This window comes from Nematostella vectensis, chromosome 2 (assembly GCF_932526225.1).
Source record: "Nematostella vectensis chromosome 2, jaNemVect1.1, whole genome shotgun sequence".
Taxonomy (NCBI): Eukaryota; Metazoa; Cnidaria; class Anthozoa; order Actiniaria; family Edwardsiidae; genus Nematostella; species Nematostella vectensis.
Window position 1 is genome coordinate 10,565,239 of NC_064035.1, and position 24,887 is coordinate 10,590,125.

The 24,887-nt window shown below is 40.3% G+C and overlaps 1 protein-coding gene and 1 long non-coding RNA gene across 3 annotated transcripts; one reads left to right on the forward strand and one right to left on the reverse strand.

The window, feature by feature from the left end:
- Positions 1 to 125: 125 nt before the first annotated feature.
- On the reverse strand, positions 126 to 17,053 carry LOC5521167 (prolyl endopeptidase FAP). Of its 2 annotated transcripts, none has more exons than XM_032366412.2 (27): positions 16,727 to 17,052; positions 13,356 to 13,469; positions 12,733 to 12,827; positions 12,585 to 12,659; positions 12,405 to 12,457; positions 12,241 to 12,316; positions 11,680 to 11,809; positions 11,202 to 11,475; positions 10,940 to 11,069; positions 10,227 to 10,268; positions 9,494 to 9,607; positions 8,902 to 8,981; positions 8,544 to 8,591; positions 8,427 to 8,467; positions 8,105 to 8,173; positions 7,641 to 7,688; positions 7,455 to 7,550; positions 7,255 to 7,324; positions 7,122 to 7,146; positions 6,681 to 6,787; positions 6,108 to 6,173; positions 5,950 to 6,004; positions 5,724 to 5,823; positions 5,035 to 5,093; positions 4,160 to 4,232; positions 3,851 to 3,924; positions 126 to 1,755 (listed from the first exon to the last, which is right to left on the reverse strand). In XM_032366412.2, exons 1-27 carry the CDS (start codon positions 16,956 to 16,958, stop codon positions 1,645 to 1,647), a joined length of 2,457 nt encoding a protein of 818 aa, XP_032222303.2. In that variant the 5' UTR covers positions 16,959 to 17,052; the 3' UTR covers positions 126 to 1,644. The 2 variants fall into 2 exon arrangements, with proteins under 2 accessions (XP_032222303.2, XP_032222302.2); XM_032366411.2 differs by lacking the exon at positions 126 to 1,755 and adding an exon at positions 2,208 to 3,478 and having other exon boundaries at positions 16,727 to 17,053.
- A 94-nt stretch (positions 17,054 to 17,147) lies between these two features.
- Positions 17,148 to 20,811, forward strand: LOC116604272. Its single transcript, XR_004290980.2, has 2 exons — positions 17,148 to 19,333; positions 20,046 to 20,811. It is a non-coding gene; the product is annotated as an uncharacterized LOC116604272 (long non-coding RNA).
- Positions 20,812 to 24,887: the final 4,076 nt, after the last annotated feature.

Sequence of the window (24,887 nt, forward strand, 5' to 3'; positions counted from 1 at the left end):
ATTTCAGCTTATAAAATAGACCAGAACTGTTCAAGGGATTTTTAGTGATGCTATTCGGCATCCTGGCACATACAGAGGGAGGGGTCACTACTGAAATTTGCAACTCACAACTGAGACAAAAGCAATATCTTCAATATATTTACTTCTATTCACCGTACGGCTATTGTTACATACATTTTTACATTAATCATACCCCTCAAAGTTTACATTCCGTGGTCTATTGAGCCGTATTCGAGAAAAAAAATTTGCGTATGCAGAAAATGGTACCCTGTGGATAGGCGCGTAATTACCGATAGCCACCTGGGGAGAGAATCACGGCTTCTCCACCAAGCCTCCCTGTGGTTATCATATACAGGCAGAACCTTCCCACAAGCTTTTGCACAAGTAAGACAATTTCTTTTACCAGTCTAGTATTAAAAAAAAAACATTTGTTTTCTTCTTTCTTGTTTGATTACCATTTCTATTATCTATCAACGAATTATTTTCAACACTATTATTCCGCATCTACATTTGCACAATGAATCCTATACAATGTAAGAACTATATTCTCCCATATATTTTATGTTATTACGAAATTAATAACTTAGACCTTTGGGCTGTTTGGAAGAGTCATACTGCCCTGGTTTGTTTTACAACTGTTTGACGTTTTGTTCAACGATGGCTCTCCTTGCCCAAGACATGTGGCCATCACCAAGCCAAAAATAATTCTCGCTAAATATTACCAATAGGTGCGTTAAATAAAGTGATGAACTGTACAAGACAATATGCCCGACAAATAAGGTGACGCAGGGAGGAGCACTATTCGTTCTCGGGACTCTGTAGGTATTCTCCCTATCGCCATTATATAGCCAGTTAAGGATATGTGCATCATTTTTCAACGCTTTCGTCCCGAAAAACATTAATATTCTTGGCATTCATTTTAGATATCGTTGCATCTCTTGACCCTCTATAATTTATTATTTTGGGAATCGGGAATTTAAAATAGGAATCACTTACCGCAGTAAAATACATTTTTTGGATGAAACATGTCGAAAGAGTGATACATTTTTTTTATTTATGGTAAGGTAACATTCGGGTATAGCCCCATTTCAAAAAAGGTTGCACTCTGTAAAGCCATGTTCCAAACTTTCCGTTGCACCACCATAGATAATGTACACACTGTAAAAGAAATACTGGTTCTGAAAGCCATGTTGATGTTTTAGGGGCACACAGAATATGCTATAATTTCCTAAACCAGGATTTGTTCCTAATACTCATTTGTTCTATACCCATGAAGCACTGCGGGTTACGGTACATGGATTCTCGAGTGCAAGCTTGTTTTAATAAATTGGTATAAAGTATCGGTAGAGTGACTGCATTGCCTGCGAAACAAGCGTTTCAGTTGGGTTTTGGCGTAAATAATGAGCGAACAAAGAACATGGCCCGGGCGAAGGGAGAGAGGCGAAAAAAACAGCCCCCTTCGTGTTGGCGGGGAGCAGCCCCAAGAGGCGTATCTGAGGAATACAACGAGTGTCGGCAAACGTTTTCTCCCCCCCCCCCCCTCCCCATTCATTGCCCTGTCATACTTTTCGCTTGCTCGCTCGCGATCTATCTCCACTGAAACCCCACAGAAACGCTATCAATGCAGGCTAGTGACTGCACGATTTACGAGAATGCTTTAATGTGCTGCTTTTCGATCAGGAAGTTGGTCAGGAGGTGATACAGGTGGCTCGTGGTCCCACCTCCCTCCAAGCCGTGGTTTTTATCCGTGTAGAACTGGAAAAACAACGTGCAGGTAGCAAGTCAATGTCAGCTCGCTAACAATGAAGCTTTCGGTTATGTGGAAAATGCCGCTTCCCCGTGATCCATAAGTACAAAGAAAATTATAGATAGAAAATTGCGGCACAAATTCTGAAAAAAAAAATAGGCTGCGTGGCAAGCGTTTCTGTAGATAGAGACCGAGTGACGGAAGCAAAAATTGAGCGAAGAGTATGGTAGCACGGAGAATAAGGAGAGAGAGAGAGCAAGTTTCTTTCGGCTCTCTCCCCACTCTTCGTCCCCATTCTCCGCACGGCCATACTTTTCGCTTGGTCTCTATTTCCGATGAAACCCAACAGAAACGCTGGCTGTGCAAGCTAGAAAAAACGCCGAGGCTAGTAAATAACCCTTACCGCCCGTGTTATAAAAACATAATTCAGTATAATTATAACTACATATTTCAAAGAAAATAAATTAACAAGCTTTATTTGTTGGTGTTTAATTTAAACATCAAGGTTTAAAGAATTATACATATTTCAATTAATTCAATTGGTTCAATTCAATAATTTGTGGATTTGTAATCCTTTTCATTTTGCTATCAAGGGTACCCCCGATTAAGAGCCTCGAACGTGACGGCTTTTGTTTTTAGGAGCAAGGTACCGCGGCCCTGAGACGTCCGAGGCTCTTGAGCCAGGGTATATCAGGGGTAATCCAGCAACCCCTCGATCCATCATCATTTGTACATTCAAAAACAGAACAACAGCCTACAGAAGCCTTTCCTCAAGGTCATACACATAATCACATATATCACAGGCTACTTTACATTCATCAATTCAACTCATTTGCCCAAATTCGGGTTAGTGTCAGACTACTGTCGTTGTTCGTAAAGAGCGTCATGGTTTCGTGAAAACTTTAAACCGTACACATACGATTACACGTTAGTCCTAATGACCGATTTGCCCGAACAGCCTACATCTCAGTCGGGGAAATATGGGCGTGTCCAAAGGGTCAACTAGTCAGGTCTTTCCCCTGTCTGGAAAGGTGGAAAGAGTTGTAGGGTTCACGGTTCACTGCACCCTATCGACTACTGGGGTACTGCCACCATGGATAAGGGACTGTTGCGCGTGCAGGGATCAGGTCTTGTTCCCTGCCTGGTCTAGGGTGGAGAGAGGCGCGCCTGTGGGGTTTAGAGTGACCGCACCCTATCCACTTCCAGGGTACTGCCAGTATGGATAGGGGATCGCAGCGCACTCAAGGGTCAGGTCCTGTTCCCTGCCTGGTCTAGGGTGGAGAGAGGCGCGCCTGTGGGGTTTAGAGGTGACCGCACCCTGTCCACTTCCAGGGTACTGCCAGTATGGATAGGGGATCGCAGCACGGGCAGGGATCAGGTCTTGTTCCCTGCCTGGTCTAGGGTGGAGAGAGGTGCGCCTGTGGGGTTTAGAGTGACCGCACCCTATCCACTTTCAGGGTACTGCCAGTATGGATAGGGGATCGCAGCGCACGTAGGGGTCAGGTCTTGTTCCCTGCCTGGTCTAGGGTGGAGAGAGGTGCGCCTGTGGGGTTTAGAGTTGACCGCACCCTATCCAGTTCCAGGGTACTGCCAGTATGGATAGGGGATCGCAGCGCGCGCAGGGTTCAGGCTTTGCAATCGCAGTTTGGTATCGAGGAAGCGTGTGAGAAGTTTGAACAAGTGATGTTTTGCGTGGTAGTCAGTGATGCCATGGTTACGGTCGGGGTAGTACTGAGGAGAGGGTGAACACAATGTTTAGCATCCCTTAGTAACATCCTTAGTAAAACATGAACAACCACACAATTCAATTTCGCTCATGCTAAAGACCACGGTGCAAACACAAAGCAGAAGAATTAAATAAGATTTGTACAGATTCACTGGCAACAGGAAGATGCGAGGAATACTTGTTATCTATGGAAGTTCATTAAAGATTTAGACAGCACGATTTAGTTGTATACGACACTTCGAGTGCAAATCAGCCTACGACTCGCTCTTGCAATGTTGCTCCAATTATTTAGAAGTTTTTATATTTATTTTTTATTTCAACTCAGAGTTGCTGAGGGCTTATTGGACTATTTATTCATGTAAGGCACAAGTACTCACCTGGACCCGGTAGTCGATCTCCTCAAGCGTAAGCTTTTTCACGATCTGCGCCGAGTTTTGAAAATGCACATTATCTGATAAACAAAGTAAGTGAAGTAAGAGGGTGGATAAAGATGGAGCAAAAAAGGAAGGGAAATTAGATGGAGGGAAGAGGAGGAAGAGAGAGAAAAAGGAGGACGAGGGCGAGGCAGGAGGGGGAAAGAAAAAGAAGAGAAATAAATAAGAGAGGAAGGGCAGAAGGGGGTGCAGCACCAAGAATGCATAAGCCAGAAATGTGAACGGTGATGTGATCTCATGTGTTTAACTTACCATCTCCTGTGCCATGGACGATTAGATAACTCACATCCTTAAAGTTCTTAATAAGAGGTAGAACGGAAGAGTCCTGCGAGCAAAACGAACAGTATATATACTGTAACCCCCGATTATGGAGTGCGGGCTCTAAAAATACATTTTTCTTTTTTATCATAATTAAATGATAGGTTTGTTTCTTGGTTCAATAGCGATAAACCGTTTTTGTTTTTGTTTCTTATTTAGTATTGAAATTGAATTGTAAAGCATAACAACAGACCCAATTAATAACACGGTACTTATTTGAGTTTGTGCAACAACGACCGAAGTAAGCTTTTAGACTGTTTTTCGTTAACTTTTGACCAAACATCTGCATGTTAAAAGCGGACCTAACTTCGCATGGCATACTTTACCGGACGCATAAATATAAGCATTGGGCCGTTTTGCTTTGCAATCTGGAGTTTCCACGCCCACATGATCGAGGAGTAAATTGAGCAGCGGTGATATATTAAAGATAAATCTCTGGCCATGTGTCGAAATTAATAAGAGTACTCACTCTTGAAAATATTCCATAACCACAAAACTGCTTAATGTACTTATAATACACAGGGCAAAATTACTTAATTAACATTAGGCGATTAGGCGAACGCGGGCGCGCGCTGAATTTTGCCCCCTTAAATCCTCGTAAAATTTTGGATTAATTTCGCTTGGTTTTTATAGTTTTCCAAATCGCCGAAGACGGCTCTACCAAAATAACGGAATACACTTGTGAAATTAATCCCAAATTTTACACGGCACATATTACATATACTTATTCAGAGAAAAAACTGTTTGAATACTTTAGTTGACTTAATCGCGCTTTCGATATTGCGAAAGCAATACCCTACACTCCTTACCTCGTATCCTTTGCTATTTTCTTTTGGGAGACCCATGTAGCGCTCAGTATAGATAGAGTCTGGGGGTAAAACAGTTATATCTTTACTAGAGTCATTTGCTATCACAGGAGAGTTCGTAAAAATTACTAACTCTAATATGGGCAATCTCTGATTGTGTGACAATAATATCAGCGAACGTAACACAATGCCAACCCCTTACCATACTAGCACCAATAGTTAAAATGAAATGCCTAACATGTCACTAATACACCCTGATCGACTACTGTAATTTTGAAGCTGAAGATATCACAAGATATCACAGCGTTCGCGTCGCACTGCCATAGTAGCACCATCGTAAAAATGAGTTGACCAAACCCTTATCACCAGATTGTGTGACAGTGATGTCAGCAAAAGTAACAACAATGGCCTCTTACCGGAATCACGGGTGGCCCAGTGTGTTAATATATAGGGCTTCTCATCACTGCTGAAACGGGTTCGATTCCCGTTAGAGGCATGGATATGATCTTTCTGTTTTTCGGCCCTGAGTCTGACTTGTTGAATATATGTGAGCTTAGTACAAGTTTGGACAGGATGGACATTCTTATTCGCTTTAATAAATGAGTTGCCCTTAGATGTCACCAAGAAACCCTGATCCCTTGATTGTGTGACACTGATGTCCTGAAGAATGTAACACAACAATGTTGCCTTACCGTAGTAGCGCCAGTCAGCTACCGGAGCCACAGCCATGCCAAGATTGAAGGCGCCAGAGTTCTGGCCGATGATGTATGAGGTAAGATAGCCCCCATATGACTAAAATAGAAAACAGATGTAACAGATACTTTAACAGATACACTGTAACAGATAAACAATGATTGATATAACTTTAAACACCTTCAGAATAGCTTAGATCTTCTGTTCATTGATATATACACTTACCCAGCCCCAAATAGCGATCTTATCCTTGGCCACATAACTTTTGGATTTCAAAAACCTGAACAAAAAAGGCATGTAGATTGGCGATGGAGGTAAGGAAAACAGGCACATAACATACTAATAGGACACTGAGTCTTTTAAACAGACAAAGAGAATCTTACTTTGCGACCGCAATCGTGTCTTCTGCCTCATTCCTGCCAAGGTCACGGTATACTGCATGCTTGAATCTTCAACACAATGTCAACCAGATTAGGAGGATAACCGAGTATACCAGGACATATTATCACATGCATATGAAATACCATGTGTGAACTGGACATAAAATGATATACCACATGCATAATTTTAAATTAATGAATTGGGGAAGTTATTCACTCTCGTTGCAGCTGGAATGCTGAATAATGATAGTGCCGATTCAGACGTGGTCGAGCTAAAGGCTTAGAAAGGCGCCTCGCACCAGGCACTCATTCCAGACCACGGATCAAAGCTTAGGTCGAAATTGCTGGTTTTGTGGACAGAGGAAACAGGAGAACTCGGAGAAAAACCCTGGGAGCAAAGGCGAGACCAGCTAACTAAACTCACGTCGGGAACAGGAATCGAACCAAAAAACCCAGTGGTGGGAGGCGCAGGCACTACCGAGCGACGCTCTGCCAACTGCGCCACCTATAACTGGTCACATGACGTATTATGTGTCCAACTGGAAACATCACGTGAGTCATAGAGGTATCGCTTACTTGTTGCCCCTGCCCATAGTTCCCCGCGCGTCCACATATGCCATAATAAGGTCAAAGTTACGGACCAGGTAACCAGCCTCATAACCAAGCTGCCACGCCTCTAATACCTGCAAACAGCAACAGCAAATTAACACAGTCCAATCACGCCGCCATTTTATGCTCCCGCTCAATCCCGAGTCACACAAAGAATCCATTTCCATCGGCTAATTCAAACGAGTAACCAAAATATTTTCGATCAAATACCGTCAATAATGTATCAGACCTCATTCGTAGATTGTTATTTTGAAGTTTTCTTGCAAGTAAACCGTTGCATTTTCATGTATAAACAATAACAAAGAGTGGTTCATCGACATTCTTTAAAACCTGATGGAGACTTGCTTAAAGCAGCTGAACCGGAGATGGCAAAGCCTTAAAGATAAGCTAGGACCACTAAATACTTACATTTTGTGTTCCTGGGCCACCATACCTACGACAAGGGAAAAACGTTATATAAAGGAGTGAACAAGCTAAACAAACATTGTTTCAACAGAATGGATAGTTTAAAAGGGCACGAGGATAGTGTCAGTGTACTTACACGCTAAACAGGACGGCATATTTCTTTGATGGATCGAAGTTTGGAGGGAAAACAAGCTTGACATTTATATCTACAGGTATGAAGAACAGAAAATCTATGAACTCACTTGAGCAGAAGAACATTGACATCAATCACACCTTGTAACATATGATATGAGCTTGATATTTCGCTAACACAAACATCCAAGAGTTCTGACTCACCATTCGTCCCGCTTCTCACTTTGATGAAATCCGTGCGAGCATGACCCAGCGTCTGAAGTTCCTTCTTCAACTTATCGTTGTTCTCAAGTGCTCGCGCTAGAAATACATAACCACCACAAAACGATCACCAAGAAGACCAAAAGCGGCTAGGTTACCAGAGGAAACTGAGTGATTTTCATGAATTACCTGCGCCTGTCTTGCTGTTGCGAAGGTTTGTCCAAGGCACGTCTGGGCCTGCAATAGAATTATAAGACAAGCTTGACATCTACTGCACAGTCAGTGCTGCGCTGACAAACACCATTTGAAACACTTAGGCTGAAGCCCCTCATCACATTAATACCCCGCCCCACCCCACCATGGATAATTGATGTTTTGCTCGCTAAATCGAGAGGGAAATGATGAAATCATTCTCAAACTCGCTCAGATGGAGGGTTAAAATGATGAAAGCCAATTGTTTCCAAAATAAGGAGATCGCTCAAGCTTGTACGCTAACACTTTAGAAGTGAAAGATCCTCCTCAAAGGACATCGCAGCAGCAACTGCTCACAGGTACGAAGTCGTTGCAGTTCTGATATAATGAATATTATAAAATGACAGCTGTGGAACTCACACACCACCATATAGCATGGGAGCACTGATGTTATTACGTACCTTGGCATGTCAATACACACCACCCTGCATCCTTACTGAAGTCCGCCTTGAAGTAATTACATGCCAAGTCTGTATATCAAGAGAAGGGTTATGTGAGACCATCTCTTACTTACTATAACTTCGGGACATTGATATTTTCGCTTCTTCAATGTTTTCACATTTATCTAAACCGTGAATTCCAGTAAGAACTGTTTTTTTTATACCAGAAAATTAATGGAAAACAACCGAACGCGGTTTTTGACAAAAAATATAGATGAAATATGAAAATTGGTAGCCGAAGTGACACCAGAAAACACAGAAAAGTTATTTTTTCACGACACACCTTTTGTCAAACTCTTCTTGGTGTTGCTTGCAAGTTCAAAACTGAAAAAAAGAAGGAGTACCAATTTTTAAATAAAGGAAACCGAGGATATATATGTATTATAATAAATAATTTTACCTGTATATATGCCTTTGCGTAGGGCCTGTCTCGGTGCTCTCAAAATACCTGCATGATAAAAGGTTTCTGGTCACTGAGATACATAAGTCAGCTCAGTCATAAACCTCTCAAAACTATTGTGCTTGAAAAAAATGTGCTACAGACTTTTCTCCATTTACAGCCGTAAACACTGATAGTGCACTGATGAATAAAAAGAAAGTCCAAAATGGCAGACAAAAGACATTGCTCATGCCACAACCATTGGATGTCAAAGAACTTTTAGGATGTTGATAAGAATGCTATTTAAACAGTGAATAACCTTTGTAAAATTAGTTTGACTTTCAGCTTAAAATGTTCATCAATCGCCATGATTACTTACACTATGCCATTCTCTTTGTCAAAGCCGAGAATTTTGGTAACTTCCCATGCTCCCGAGGTTAAGGCTCTTATGGAATGGTCCTGTGACAACACAAGAATCCCAAAACACAGCTCTTTCACCACTGAATTTCAGACGCACATCCGAAAGATGCCACTAACCATTCTACCACGAAAGGATGTCTGGATATAAATAGGGACAAAACACAACTCGCCATTGAAGGCCATAAAAGTGCGACCTTCGTCCCTTCGTGCCAATCATCATCACCCTGATAACATTAGATGACAACAACCAATCATTATCGCCATGACAACATTAGATGAAAAGAAAACAACTAATCATCATTGCCCTGACAACATTCGATGACAACAGCCAATTATCATCACCATGACAACATAAGATGACTATAGCCAATAATCATCACCCTGATAACATTTCATGACAATAGCCAATCATCTCCCTGACAACATTCTATGACGACAGGCGATCATCCTCCCTGACAACATTCTATGACAACAGCCAATCATTATCACCCTGACAACATTTCATGACAACAGCCAATCATCATCGCCCTGACAGCATCTACTGTACTAACCTTTAGACCAAGTTGTACTAGCGCAAGGTGTATGAAGGCTCCATTTTCCCCTTGCGTGAATGGGTACAGAATCACATATGCACTCTCATCTTTCGTGAATAAGGGCGTTGTGTACTGCAAATAAAATTTTCTTGGTCATTTACCCTGGCTATAAACTAGTCTGCCTAGAAGCTGCCATCGATGCAAGCCAAGATTGGTTTGTCACCTTTTACAAGAATGGCATAATGCATCTATAACTTTAAGCACTCTGCAATGCAATCAACAAAACTGGCTAAAACAGCTAAAACATTGTTGGCTCAATGTTGCTGCTGTTTGTACACCATGTTGGGAAGTGCTGCAAAGTAGTCTTCCAACACAGGCTGTGTCCCGTGTCCAAACAATGAAAAAATTAGATAACTAACCACTTGCCAAGCATAAGCTCACGAAAAAATATCCTTTGGTGCTATTTTGACACTTGTCGTTTGTTATAGGAGGGATATGACAGAAAGATTTGACCAACCATAACGGTACTATCATAGAGCATTTCTGTACACCAAAAACAGCATGGCCTGAGCAAATGTGAATTGTAAGCGCTGTCACTGTCAGTTTTACTGTAGCTTGGGTGAATGTGTAAACGTTACCAACTGGGTAAAACAGGGTCGAGGGATGGTACCTCCAGACTTCATGTACTTATGCAAGAGGTAGAATTAATAAGAAAAATATATAGACACTTCAATACCCTTGATGCACTCACTTTGTCATCCACCCAGCCTCCCTTCACTTGCTCTTCGTGACCCTGGAAACACAGAAGTGATAAAAACAGGTAATAGTAACCATATTAAACATCATATAGGGGCAGAGAAGAGCGGCCTAGGGACTATAATGGCTTCAAGACAGATGGTATATACATAAATGACATCATGCCCCAGAGGTACTGTACTGTGGAATATAAGAGACCAGCCGATGCTGATCAAACCAGGAAATAGTGATCAGATCAGGCAATAGTGATCATATTATATCACACATTCAGAGATAGCATATTGTGCAGCAGTCAGCAGTCAGAATGTGTTTTTTATAGAAAAAAAAAGAATGGAAAACAATCAAGTGAGGTTTTTTACAAAAAAATAAAGATGAGATACGAAAATTTGTAGTCGAAGCGACACCCAAAAACATAGAAAAATCAAATAAATATGCTGTAAACATATTCGATGGTAAGAATTTCACAGTTGCCCTCAAAGCACTGATTCTTGGCCAATTGTTTAGTTTTCATACCATTTCTAATCCTTGGGTATTATTCTCCGATATTCAAGCCGCCAGATGGGGTATATATACTAAATAGCCTAATGATGACCTGTCATAGTGGTGCTGTGGCAAATATCAACAGTGATCTAGAGACTTAGTATGACAGCCTTTAGACTGATCATTTACATTAACAGCCTAATGATAACCTGCCAAAATATTAATCACCTTAATACAATTCATGCCGCCTGCATCCACTGAGCAGATATCCGTCTGACTATGATTCTGGAATCTGTTCAGCCACTGTACTGTGAACTTGTTAGTTGTTGTCCATCCAACATTAACAACATAGTGCTCACTGTCAAAGATCATAAATAAACACATAAGCACATTTAATACACTAACATATAATCAGACCCAGGTATAATTACACACTTAGTATCATAATATCATAATATCTGTTATGATTCCGCTATCATAACTCACTTACATCTTATCAAAGCCTGCCGGCACAGGTAGCTCGGCAGCAGGTGGTAATAGGCCCTTTGTGATACGTGTCAGATCTATCACCTTGACACGTACTGTGGGGTTAGGGGTCCCTGGCTTGGGGTATGCTATCTTGCGCTGGGATGGGTAGATGTTCTTAGCTGAGCCGTACCAAGGGTACACATAATCTTTTACACGGGTATCATTGAACTGCATGTAAGCCAAGTATTTGGAGTCCGGAGAGAAATACATGGCATAATCTGTATTAAGTACCTCCTCTGCAAAAACAAAACAAAAACAAAACTACAGGTGTTTATAAAGTATGAAAGTACAGTAAGCTCTACTTGATTCATGAATGTTGCTAAATGCCTAAAGGTACATGTCATAATCAGTAAAAGTGTAATCTTTACCCCTAAAATCATAAAATTAGTTACAATTGACAGTAAAGTAGAACTCTTTGATAAAGTAGCCCTTTACTGCACCTTGGTAAACCCAGTCAGGGACACCGTTGAAAATACGAAGTCGATCTCCATCATTAGTAAGCCGATGGGCCTCAGGTAAAGGGAGCCTCACATCATCAATATAATGCATGTCATTCTCAACAACATAAACCTGGGGGATAAATGGTGGAAAGTATTACATTATTGTGTTGGATACAATTATAAGTCAGAGTACAGTACTGACAGAAAGTAATTCAACGGAAATCTGACAAATTTCGGCCAAAATATGTCAATTGTTCTAAAATCTGGAATTTTGGGTATCTTACTACTGTACATGTACATGGCAGCTTTACATAGCTGTCAACCCAACGTGGACAAAAATCTTGTGAAATCGGGTGAAATACAGTAAATATGTGAAGAAAAAAACAAGAGAGCAAATGAGGGTGAATACAGAGAATGTATGAACATTCTCACAAAAATTAGGCTTGTGATGAGGTCCAAAATCTTGTGACACCCGCCTAAAGCGGGTGAGCTGACAGCTATGGCTATACTTTAAGGACGTAATTCCTGAAATAAAACTGAAACTATTTTTTCTTGTCTTACCAGTGCATTTCTATCAGGAGCCCAGCGTACATGCTGAATCTGTACACCACCACTTGTGACTATCTTTTCATATTTACTGTGGAGCAAAAAGCACCTCATGAGCACACTGCTGTGTGACAAAAACTTTCCAAAGTTCCATTTCATCAAAGGATTTTGGTACTCACTTTTTTGCTATATCATACACAAAATAATCAGCAAATGAAGAATATCTGTATTCCTGCAAAATGCAACCAAAAATGTAATTATTCACAAACTTGATAATTCAATTAGGAGACAAATTGAGAAACTCCATGAGAACAGAACAAAAGCAAATCTACTAAATAATGAACATAGCATATACTCACCATAGTTTTATTTTTTGCAAAAAACAGCATTGTTTTGTCTGGCGAGAGAGTGTATCCTTCACCTCCTAATGCCTCCTGGCAGCAAAAAAGAGTGTAAAAATCAGTGTACAGAAAAGAGGAACTATTTGTATTAACTGACAGTACTCACCAAACTTTTAGCACTCACTACTTCAGTCTGTGCACCTGAGAATGCTTCTGTCGTTATTATACTTCCCCCAGGACCAAAAGATCTATATGTATCATCTGAAACAAAGAACATCCCTCAATTTTGGCTTGTCGACATCAAGGCAATCAAGTTATTCACTTTATAGCGAGGAGTGTTGTGGGTAGTACACACTTATGCCTGGTGCACACTAGTGACATAACAAAATAATGACACATGTGAGTGCGCGTTTAAGTTTGAATAGTTCGACATTTTGACATAAACCCAACATAACGATATGAACACAACAATATAAAAAAAAACGACTTTAAAGAGTGTGCACCCCTACACTGTTATATTGTTATTTCACTAGTGTACATTAGGCATTAGTGCCTGTGACATGCTATTACTTACTGTACACTTCCTGGTACCCTGGCACCAGACACTAAATATGGTGTTGTGTGATGGACACATTATATAGCACATAATCTTGTTCAGATTGTGCACTTTATGGGTGCCAGGAAAGTTGTTGTTGCATACAACTATTCTGAAGTTTCTGGAGGAAATGACAGGTGCTTGGATTACCATCAAAAAATGTTTTAATCCAATAAGTTATTCAATTAACTTACCAGATAACCACTTCACAGAAGGGAATTTTGGCTGATATTTCCCAGAAAATACATCATCTAAAGTGAATTTTCCCGATGCCCTCCTAGACCTGCTTCCAGGTATGGTAACACCACCTATTAACAAAACACAACATCACAATGAATACTAACCAACACCCATAGTATGGGAGGGGAGGGTGACCCCAGAAAAATATAAACATCTAGATATTGATGTCACCAAGCAATTGTGTTATCCCATGATGCACGAAACCTTGAGACCTTATTTACCTGCCAACAGATTTTCCTGCCTAAAAGTTTGAAGTTTTAAAGTGATAGCATGGGTTTCTTACAACCAAATCACTAAGTACTATAAGTCCCGACACCCTTAAAATGAACCCTCTTACACATACATGTACATGTCAACCCCAGAAAATCTCAGGCTTGAGAATTTTTTTGGGGAGGGGTGGGTTTATTCATTTTGGGGGAGGGAGTATACCCTCAAAGGGGGCTTGCAAAAATTATACAGCTAAATAGCTTTCCAGTTATCATTAAGTCAATCAGCATTCAGTAGAAGATTGCCTTTTAGAAAGCTCTCACGCACAATGGCACTACACAAGGAATTATTATTTTCACTGATTTCACTAATAGACAAAATGGTGATTTCCCATTGAAGAATTTTTCTAAAGCGATAAAAAACACTAAAAAGCGGGAGATTTGGTGCTCCATGTGGGAGAGTGGGAGAAGGGGTCCAAAATCTTGAGACTCCCATCTAATGTGGGAGAGTTGACAGGTATGCTTACAGCCTGGTTTGACCAGTATTCCTGTTTGACCAGTATTTATTATTTTGTGATTGAGAACAACACCAAAGCACAAACCCACAGGTTTACATTACAATACTAACTTGGCTATATCATACTACGGCACTAAGTAACATACTACAGCGATATTTGTCCTGACAAAATGCTTTAATTTACAAAAACATATATATAAACTATATATAAACCTCTCAATATGTTACAGTACACTTTTATCACCCTTATCTCAGCTGAAAAACCTCTAAATAATCATACCAAAGACATAACTCAGAAAAGCAAAGAGGAAATACTTGTACAAGGGTGTCTGGTTAAGCAGGATGTGTGTTCTTGATATTGGTATCTAAAGAAAGGGGCTGATGACAATCCTAAAATTGATCTGATAAAATTCAGATAAATCAGTAAATCTAAGTTGAACACTGCACTAAACAGCATACTTTTGATTTGATTAGGAAGCCCTATTCCTACCATTTATTTATAAAGGCATCTTTAATGTAAGCATATTGCTCCGGGGAGATTAGTAATTCAAGTTTGACCAACATTAGAGGGGAACTGAAGATTTATTTTAAAATTATTGATAAATTATAAACCTTATGAGAACAGGATAAGAAATCAAAATTATTGATTTACTGTTTTAACAAGAAAAACACTCGGTTTAAGCTTTGTAAATATATTATTTAATTTGCTTTTGTAGAAAATAATTCCTTCCAGAGCAGGAACACTAAGATTTCACACAAAGGCACCATCTAAAATAAAATACAAAATAAAATGAAAAAAATATGTGGTGCTAGCATGGAATATCAAATCAATCTCATTCAAAGGAAATAGGGGACTTGCCCTAAGAGATGACATGACTGTTTGGGTGGCAAACTAGCGTGTGGACAGCCTTTTAGTAGCAAAATAACAGCAACAAAAGGGAATTTATTCAGCGATTACGGAAAAAAAAACAGATCTCTTTTTTTCATAAAGTGTTAAGTTTCATTTAAAGATTTTAGTTCTTTGTCGTTCTCTGGTGTGACGGGCGAAGTTATTTCTGATTTTTTTGTTTGATCATTTTGTTTTGAATTTGCCACCCAAAAAGGTCACGTGATATCTTGGCGCAAGTCCCCTATTAATTTGGCTTACTGAAATGACTGTGTCTGGATACATATATTTTCTGTGTTTATTGTTTAAAACCTTTGCAGCTGCCTAAATGTTCTCATTTGAATAATGTCATCAAATCACTCAAAAACACACTTATTATGGGGACCTCGTCATAGGAGTATCACTTTGAGTGCAATAACACACCACTAACCATACTCATGATGATACAAGCATTTAGTAAAAGAGCTGAGAAAATAGGGTTTCTTTATAATTGAAATATCCTTGGCTTTGAATATTTGCTGATCAATTAGCATAAGATATGACTGATTCGATGGTTTCTGACAGGAACTTTCCTGTATATTCATATTATCTAAAATGATTACAAAAAGAAATTTATGCGCGTTGAAAAAGACCTGTCCAAATTCAAGAAAAATAGCTACAAATAATACCTACTTCATTCACAATGAGAAAATAAAATAATAAAACATTTTAAGGGTTCTCTATAATTATTGTGATAAAAATCTTTAAGTGCAATATTTTCGAGAAACGCTCTGTTTTGCTCTGTCGTCTTAAACATGAAAAGATTCATTGTACTATTATTTTTACGCAGTGGAAAATAGCCAAAATATACAATCGTTTAGTTTGTCTGTCGCAGAGACTTGTAGGAAAATCCAACATAGCTTTTCTGTAGAAGCTATCGTGAGGCTATGGTTTCCAATTTCATTTTTAACCTAGTTGCACCTTTCATTACAGGATATTCATTTTATGTGTTTATTATTATTTGACACAAAATCTAATAACTTGAATGACTGGACTACTGCAGTAAATAAAATCACCCTTGCAAATTCTAAACTGTGTGCCTACAGAAACAAAATGACACTTTTCATTTTCAATATATAGTTTCAATCAAACTGCGCCCGTGTTCGAAGTTAGAGATAAACCTTGTGATCTTTGATTCTTAGTTGTGATGTACCTGTGCATAATAAAATACACCACAAGTCAATTTATATTTGAGGAGTCGACCCTGAAAACACACAGAAACGTTGCCAGCTCCTAGATAATTACATTTCTTCGATAAACCGCAGAAGCCAAAGAGACAGAAATATATCGCTAATAACCATTAGTGCTTTTATTCTGCTAATAAAGTTTTTTGTGGCAACTCTGAATAATAAATTTGTGGTTATGTATCGCTTGGGAGTAAAAACCTTCAGTTGGGGGTCTAAAATGTCGACTTGGAGAGAGTGAGGTAGTTTATAGTCTTAGTAAACGTAATGTAGCTGATCGACCGATTCTACTAAACGCAAATGCTTCTGCACCTGGCTAAAGCTGGGAAAGAGCAAATCGAATAAATTACAAGGTGTTGAATAAGGAAGCGAAAGTTCCGTCTTTTGCAACCATACATAAGATCACCAGTGACATCAGGTAATGTGTTCAATATAACCACAACAAAGATGCCTAAACAAAAACACATAAACTGACTAAATAACGAACACTTACCGGAATATAAAGATACAAGAACAGCAACAACAATGACGGCAACGGCGACAACTGTGACACCGAAAAATATTACAAGAGCGCGTTTGTTGATTTTTAGTGAAGAGGAATTTTTGCCCTCGCCGGGTAAAAGGCCGTCTCCTGACTGAGGCGATTTAGGATCTTCCATGTCCATGGCAGAGTAGCGTTGCTGTTCATCCATTTCACCCAGTAAATGCTCGTTGCCCTCTGCCATAGCCGTATTAAGGCCCTTGAGGCTCAGAAACCGCCTACTTCACATAAATCGCACTCGCAGTCAACCTGAAAACATGCAAGTGTGCTTATGAACATGCGGGACATAGAGCTTGCGGTTATCCGTCCTATGGCTTGCGCGTGCTGATGGTTTGCGCATGGCTGCAGATAGAACAAGGAAACCCATCGCTATCCATCGCACAATCCTCGGGAAAACGAGGAAAAATAATGCGGAATACGCAAACGGTATAAAAAAAATGGATATTGTGAGGCTGGGAGGGTTTACAAGTAAACAAAAGCTTGTGTATAAGGAGCCGACGAAGGGCGAATGGTCGATGCGTTAGCTAAACTACTCTTTCACAATGCTAAAAACAGAGGCGATTCTACCCGCCAGGCAAACCACCTTGTTCTACAACTTAACTGTAGTCTTTCTTGTTTTAATTACCATTTAATGTAAGATTCATTTTTTTTATTATTCTAAAAATGTTCAAAACAGGCGAACCTCAAACTAGGGCACAATGGCTGTTTCGCCGCAGACCACGCAAAGCTATTTTATTAAATGGCTCGTAATCTGTTTATAGTTATAACTCTTAGGAAGGTACTGTCTGCTGTTTTCGTTTCTGTGTGTCTTCGTTATTGTTGTTAAATCTTTAAAGCTATAAATCAGCACAAGGTTGACAAGGACAAGGTTGTACACGGTCCATTTTTTTCTCTGAAGAAACGCTCAAAACATCAGCGCAACTTCTCTGTTTCCATAGGCCTACAACATACTATCAACCTTGTGTTGATTAATAGCTTGTCTACACCACTTCGCATCTAGTTTTTTTTTTTTTTTACAGCTTTTCAGTAGTCTTTCTAGTTATACCTTCTATGAAGGCACAATTCTTGCGTTTTCAAATATCCACAAACTATAAAAAGGCTGTTATTCAGTTGGCCCTTACTTGTCCATTTCCTTCTACTTTTGTGTTTCGATGATAACGAATGCTACAAACATTTGCTCTACGCGCGCATTGGCAGATTTGGAAGTTGGCGGCGGCAAGATCTGTGAAGCGTTCATCAAAGCTGCGTGATACGCAAAACGGGGAATGCATTTTAGCCTGGACGTAGACATCTAGCTGACTAGCCCAGGCGCGTATACCCAAGGATTTGCTGAGGGGGTGCGGGGTTGCGCGGTCAAAAAAATCCATGGAAAAAGGATAGTATCCTTTAATAAGATATCCTTTCACTCAAATGTCATGTTTCGTTTTAAACATATGGAGATTCTGACTTCCCGGAGGATTTAATTGTGATGGAACAGCGAATCTTCAATAAGGATTTAATTGTGATGATAGAGCGCAAATCTTTGAAATAACAATTTTTTTCATGCATGCTTAAATAGAGCCCAATTTTTAAAGCCTATCCCTTCTCTGGAATTCTTTGCCCTTTCAGGTTTATGATTTATTTGTGATGCTAGTAAGTATGACGATTATTCAATTCTAGGAAAGGCCTATCAGAGCACTCAGGTGGGCTTAAGTGTTTGGATGGGAAGAGCACAGATGGAGAAGAGAATGAAACGATTTGCCGTTGTTTTGTGTCATGCGCGTCATGCAACTCGGGACGAGGAATGCAAGAAAATAAGTTTAGTTAAACCAGCCCACCTCGTTTTCACATTGATTTGATTGATTGATTTGATTCTATGACGTAAAACTAGAGAAAAAATAGCCAAAGATTGGGTTGATGTGTGTAGAATAGTGTTCAAAGTTGTGTTCATTTGAATCTCGTCATTTGTCACCAGCTGCGCAATAAAGACACTGCAAGATAATTTGCTTAAAATAGCAGTTGTTACAGTGTTAAAGGTGTCAAATGTGATGTATTGCGAATCATTGCGACGTTGAAAGGGCGGTTAAGAGAATGTTCAATGGTCTATCTTACTAGGTTCCTCCGCGTCTCGATAATACTGTGTGTCGTTGCTGATACGCTGGTATTTCTAGAAAGGCAGAGCTGAAGAGCGCGAAAAAAACACCACGAGTTTTTTAGCATTAGCAAGTGATTTTGAAAAGACTTCCGTCATCCAGCAAAGCAAACAGATACTTTGGTGATGACTTGGTTTGTTATGTGTTAGTTCAAACGCCTATACTGGCATACGTGACTGTCTATATGCAAAACACTTGGCAAAATAGGTTGATGTATCCCAATTAGTCCGAAAGGTATCAGCAAGTGTTAATGAACAAGTGTGTTTCACTATGGAAGAGATTTTCAAGGAAGCACCCAATAATACTCCACCTCTAGTTGCGCATGAGTTCCCTTTATAAAATTCTGACGAATCATGGGGCAGATCAAGAAGCTTTAAAAGACTTCACTTTTCTCACAGAGGCATGAGCTACAAGACATTAGGAGGTGGTGAGTAAACATACATCGGTACGCTTAGGTTTTTAGGCGCTTTGCAAGGATTTGCCGAGGGGGGATGCGCATATAGCATATATCATATTGAAAAAGTATAAGATTAGACCATTTTTCTAAACAAAGAGACCACTTTTCGGCAGCCAAGGGTGTTGCATCACCTGCTATTATCCTTAGCGACGTGCTTATATTTTTAATACAAGCTTGCTTTTACCTTTGGCGACGTTGAGTTTTGAAAGCATGTTTGTTAATGGATGGTTTATTGGAGCAAAACCTATCGTTGAACTTTTCTCCAAACGTTTTCATCGGTTATTTTATTTTCTATCAATCAATTACATAACTGTGAAATTCTGTTGGACCGATCATCATATTAAGGGAAAATTTTAATGTGGCATGTAGAGAGGGAGAAATCTAATTTAGATCAAGTTATACAATGAAAGGACCTCTAGAGTACTATATCTGGCAAATTGCGCTTTAATCGTCTTATTCCGTTGTTCGTTTTCAAAATCAAACGCATTTGCCCTACGTAATTCGTAATGTGCGTAGCGTGTTTTAAATTTATTTTCAGTTTTCTTGCAGTCGTGGATAATGAGCAGTTTATTAATCGTACTGCTCACTCCCTTTTTGCATCGATCATGATAATTAATAAGACTTGAAACTTTCTATGCTCTGAACCCCACAAATATTCCATATATTCTATTATCTTTTTCAGCACAATGAAACTTTGCCAGATGTCATGTCTCCTTCCTTTTCTACTTGGGATCAACTCAATTTGTGGCCGAATACCCTGAGCAGTGTTTCGCAGAGAAGTCGACCATTGCCTAGGTCGCTGTAGTGGCAAGCCTGTATGAGTGCTTGTGGCCCAGATGCGGCAAGCTGCGAGATGTGTAGCTTGAGCGCTGATGGCTGTAGAGTGGGCTGTTTCGCTAAGCGCTCCCTGGAGCGAAATGGAAAGATTCAGAGCAGCCTCCCCGCAGCACGTTCAATGACTGAGAAAAGTCCTTGTACCGAGTCTGCGAGCGGACAGGCCTTGGGACAGGGGGGCGGAGTTACAAGGAGTTTGTGTCAGTTAATGAAGTCAATGGAGTTCCACGGCAGCCTCTACTAGTGATCTTGGGAGGTGAATCAGGAAAGGAAGAAAGTGGCCTGATTTTTCCTCTAAAGAACGGCAAGACGAAGAATAGCGAGCGGCTAAACAAAGTGGGGAAAGAATAAGCAAAGACGCCACTTGAATTGTCATCATGAAAAAGCCTCTCTGACATCCCTGCAGTCTTGAAAAGAACGTAAGAAGTCGTACGTGTAAACTAAAGAAAACACCGTCATTTTGCTTTAATAACTTTGATATCAAATGTGAAATTAGGTAAACCATACAATATGAGTTGAAAACTGTGTCGCAGAGCTTTCTAGGTTTAGTGGTGATACACTCGTGAAACAAATGTCAATAAAAATAAAATATATTCAACAATGATAATAGTAAACTGTGGTCAAGGAGTCGTCTTGTATCGTGTGATATGTAGGACACCCTCGCTATACGCGACCACTCTCGTGTGATATGTAGGACACCCTCGCTATACGCGACCACTCTCGTGTGATATGTAGGACAACCTCGCTATACGCCACCACTTTCGTGTGATATGTAGGACACCCTCGCTGATTTGTAGGGCATCCTCGCTAAAGTGGGGAAAGAATAAGCAAAGACGCCACTTGAATTGTCATCATGAAAAAGCCTCTCTGACATCCCTGCAGTCTTGAAAAGAACGTAAGAAGTCGTACGTGTAAACTAAAGAAAACACCGTCATTTTGCTTTAATAACTTTGATATCAAATGTGAAATTAGGTAAACCATACAATATGAGTTGAAAACTGTGTCGCAGAGCTTTCTAGGTTTAGTGGTGATACACTCGTGAAACAAATGTCAATAAAAATAAAATATATTCAACAATGATAATAGTAAACTGTGGTCAAGGAGTCGTCTTGTATCGTGTGATATGTAGGACACCCTCGCTATACGCGACCACTCTCGTGTAATAAGTAGGACACCCTCGCTATACGTCACCCTTCTCGTGTGATATGTAGGACATCCTCGCTATACGTCACCCTTCTCGTGTGATATGTAGGACACCCTCGGTATACGCCGTCGCTCTCGTGTGATTTGTAGGACACCCTCGCTATACGCCACCACTATCGTTTGATATGTAGGACAACCTCGCTATACGCCACCACACTCGTGTGATATGTAAGACATCCTCGCTATACGCCACCACTCTCGTGTGATGTGTAGGACACCCTCGGTATACGCCGTCGCTCTCGTGTGATTTGTAAGACACCCTCGCCATACCCCACCACTATCGTGTGATATGTAGGACATCCTCGCTATACGCCACCACTCTCGTGTGATATTTAGGACACCCTCGCTATACGCCACCACTCTCGTGTGTTATGTAGGGCATCCTCGCTATACGCGACCACTCTCGTGTGATATGTAGGACAACCTCGCTATACGCCACCACACTCGTGTGATATGTAAGACATCCTCGCTATACGCCACCACTCTCGTGTGATTTGTAAGACATCCTCGCTATACGCCACCACTCTCGTGTAATATGTCGGACACCCTCGCTATACGCCATCACTATCGTGTGATATGTAGGACATCCTCGCTATACGCCATCACTCTCGTGTAATATGTAGGACACCCTCGCTATACGCCACCACTCTCGTGTGATATGTAGGACACCCTCGCTATACGCCACCACTCTCGTGTGATATGTAGGACACCCTCGCTATACGCCACCACTTTCGTGTGATATGTAGGACATCCTCGCTATACGCCATCACTCTCGTGTGATATGTAAGACACCCTCGCTATACGCCACCACTCTCGTGTAATATGTAGGACACCTTCGCTATACGTCACCACTCTTCTGTAATGTGTAAGAAACCCTTGCTATACGCCAACACTATATTTTTATAGGAAACTTTCGCTGCACGTATGAAATGATAATGTATCATTGAAAAAGGCCATTGCTGCATAACAATGATTACAAGCCAGTGTTTTATTAACGGAATTATATTGTTTCCATATTTAATAATCGTGTCGAAATAACCCATCGAGATAACCTATTGTTTAGGGGTTTATGATTTGTATCGTAGATCGCCCTCGTCTTCCCATAGCAAGGAACACACACTTCTGCGGATTAAACGATAACCCGCTGTGGTTTAGGATTTGTGTGACCCATGGTAGATGGTTATTTGCCAGGGGCTCCTGCAAATACATCCGGTAAAGACATCCCATTGTTATGGCTTGCGGTGCTAAGCTCGTCAAGTGAATCGTTGGTTGATGACATGTTTCTAAAGATGTGCACAGACCCATTCCGATCTCTCCGGTAACCTGGTATCTGACATTGCTCCCCCAGAGGAGGTGGGCTATGGCGGCAGGCTCGCAAAGTAATCAATGACCAAATACCACTGAGAAACACCTTGTAAGTTTTTTTTGAAATGGCGGTTGTGAAGACCGAAGAGAAACGGGTTTAACGCGCTGTTTAGGTACCCCATAGTCAGGAGTATAAGACCCTCTGCATAAGAATCGGAGCTGTAGCAAGATTGGCAAATAATGTTGATAAAACTATATATTGTAAATGGCATCCAACAGCAGATAAATGAACACACAATCACCGAAACTGTTTTGACGGCTCGCGTGTTTTTGAATAATAGTTTTCTCTGTTTTTCTTCTGTGCGCGATTCGCGCTTATTGGCCTGGCCAGGTCTTCGTTGAAATCGGGGTAGCAGTGAACTCGCATTTCCACATGGGTCGCGTTGGCACTGGTTTGCTTGCTTGTGTGAGGTTTTGTAGCATAGTCGGTAAATTTGGATGTAGAGCCCACAAAGAACTAGTAAAGGGACGAAGAAATTGACTACAGGGCTTAGAAGACTATAACTAGGCGACATATTGAATAAGCACTGGCCTTGCACTACGTTTGACGGGTAAATCTTCCAGCCCATAACCGGAATCAAAGAGAAAAGTAAACAGTAGATCCAGATAATTGAGATAATCAGCACAGCGCGTCCTGTCATGAATGGAGACTGCTTGAATCGGTTCAAGGGGTCGCTTAATTCCTAGCGATCAATCGAGAGAGCGAGTAGATTCCGAGTATGGATGTCGGGACCATCATGAGATACAGAGTGGTCCATAGAATGCACAAGAACTCTCCATATTTCCAGGAATAGTCACTCAAAATCTGTATCACATCGAAAGGCACGACGACTGCTGCCGTGAATAGGTCAGAAACGGCAAGGCTGACAATGAAGTAAGTCGTTGTTGATTTGCGTAGCTTTTTGTTGGCAATAAATGAGGCTACAACCAGTAGATTGCCAGCCAAAGCAATGACAATAATGATACTGTTGGCTTCGACGATGCCATGCGCTGCAACTGGAGGGCGGCTCGATGACCAAACTGTCGGTCGAGTTGTTCATTGTTTGGTTCTCAGATGCCCTAGAATAAATTGTTGTTAACACCCCCGAGAGTTGTGAGCGAAAATTATCCTTCCTGGTCTGGTTGTAATACTAATAATAATAGTACTTATTAGCGATATTTGGTACTAGGAGATATTTGATTATGCCAAGGAATTTTATCACATTACCAGGAAGAATATTTATGTAACCGTATTTGCATAAAGCGTTAAATGCTCGGACTGTATATTCTGGAAAATATCTATGAATCTCTGTGTATTTCACAACGACAGTGCTTTCATGTCTTGGAATCATAAATTCAAATTTTTTGCAATAATCCTCTTACATATTTTTCCCTTTGAGGTAAACCGACTATCGCTTTCTGATTAAGTGGTTGCTTTTTGTCACTTTCTAACAAATGAGCAAAAGGGCCTCTAACAAAAATAGCCGTTCCATAACGAACACCGAATCTAATATACAAAATTATATGATTCACTTCTAATAAATTAACAAAAGATCGCATTGACTAACTAATTGGACTAAATGGTGTAGGAGATTAATAAATGAATAAAAGAAAATGGATTTGTGAACGTGGAGGTTTGGAAAGATCACTTCGTATACGCCAATACAAAAGCTTGCACTGAGAAGAACTGAGAAGAACAAATGAGCAAAAGGGCCTCTAACAAAAATAGCCGTTCCATAACGAACACCGAATCTAATATACAAAATTATATGATTCACTTCTAATAAATTAACAAAAGATCGCATTGACTAACTAATTGGACTAAATGGTGTAGGAGTTTAATAAATGAATAAAAGAAAATGGATTTGTGAACGTGGAGGTTTGGAAAGATCACTTCGTATACGCCAATACAAAAGCTTGCACTGAGAAGAATCTTACCTCATTTAGGATAATTCCCTAAATTCTGTTTGTTTATTTTTCCTGCTTCAGTCAGGATTACGAATGACCCAACTGTCTCTCTCCTCTATCTCTTCAGCCGTATTCAAAACCTCTTGAGTTGATAATATTGTTATTTTACCACTCAAATCCAGGAAATCTAGTAGCTTTTCAGTCATTAAAATCCGCAGGTTAACGATAGAGGTCA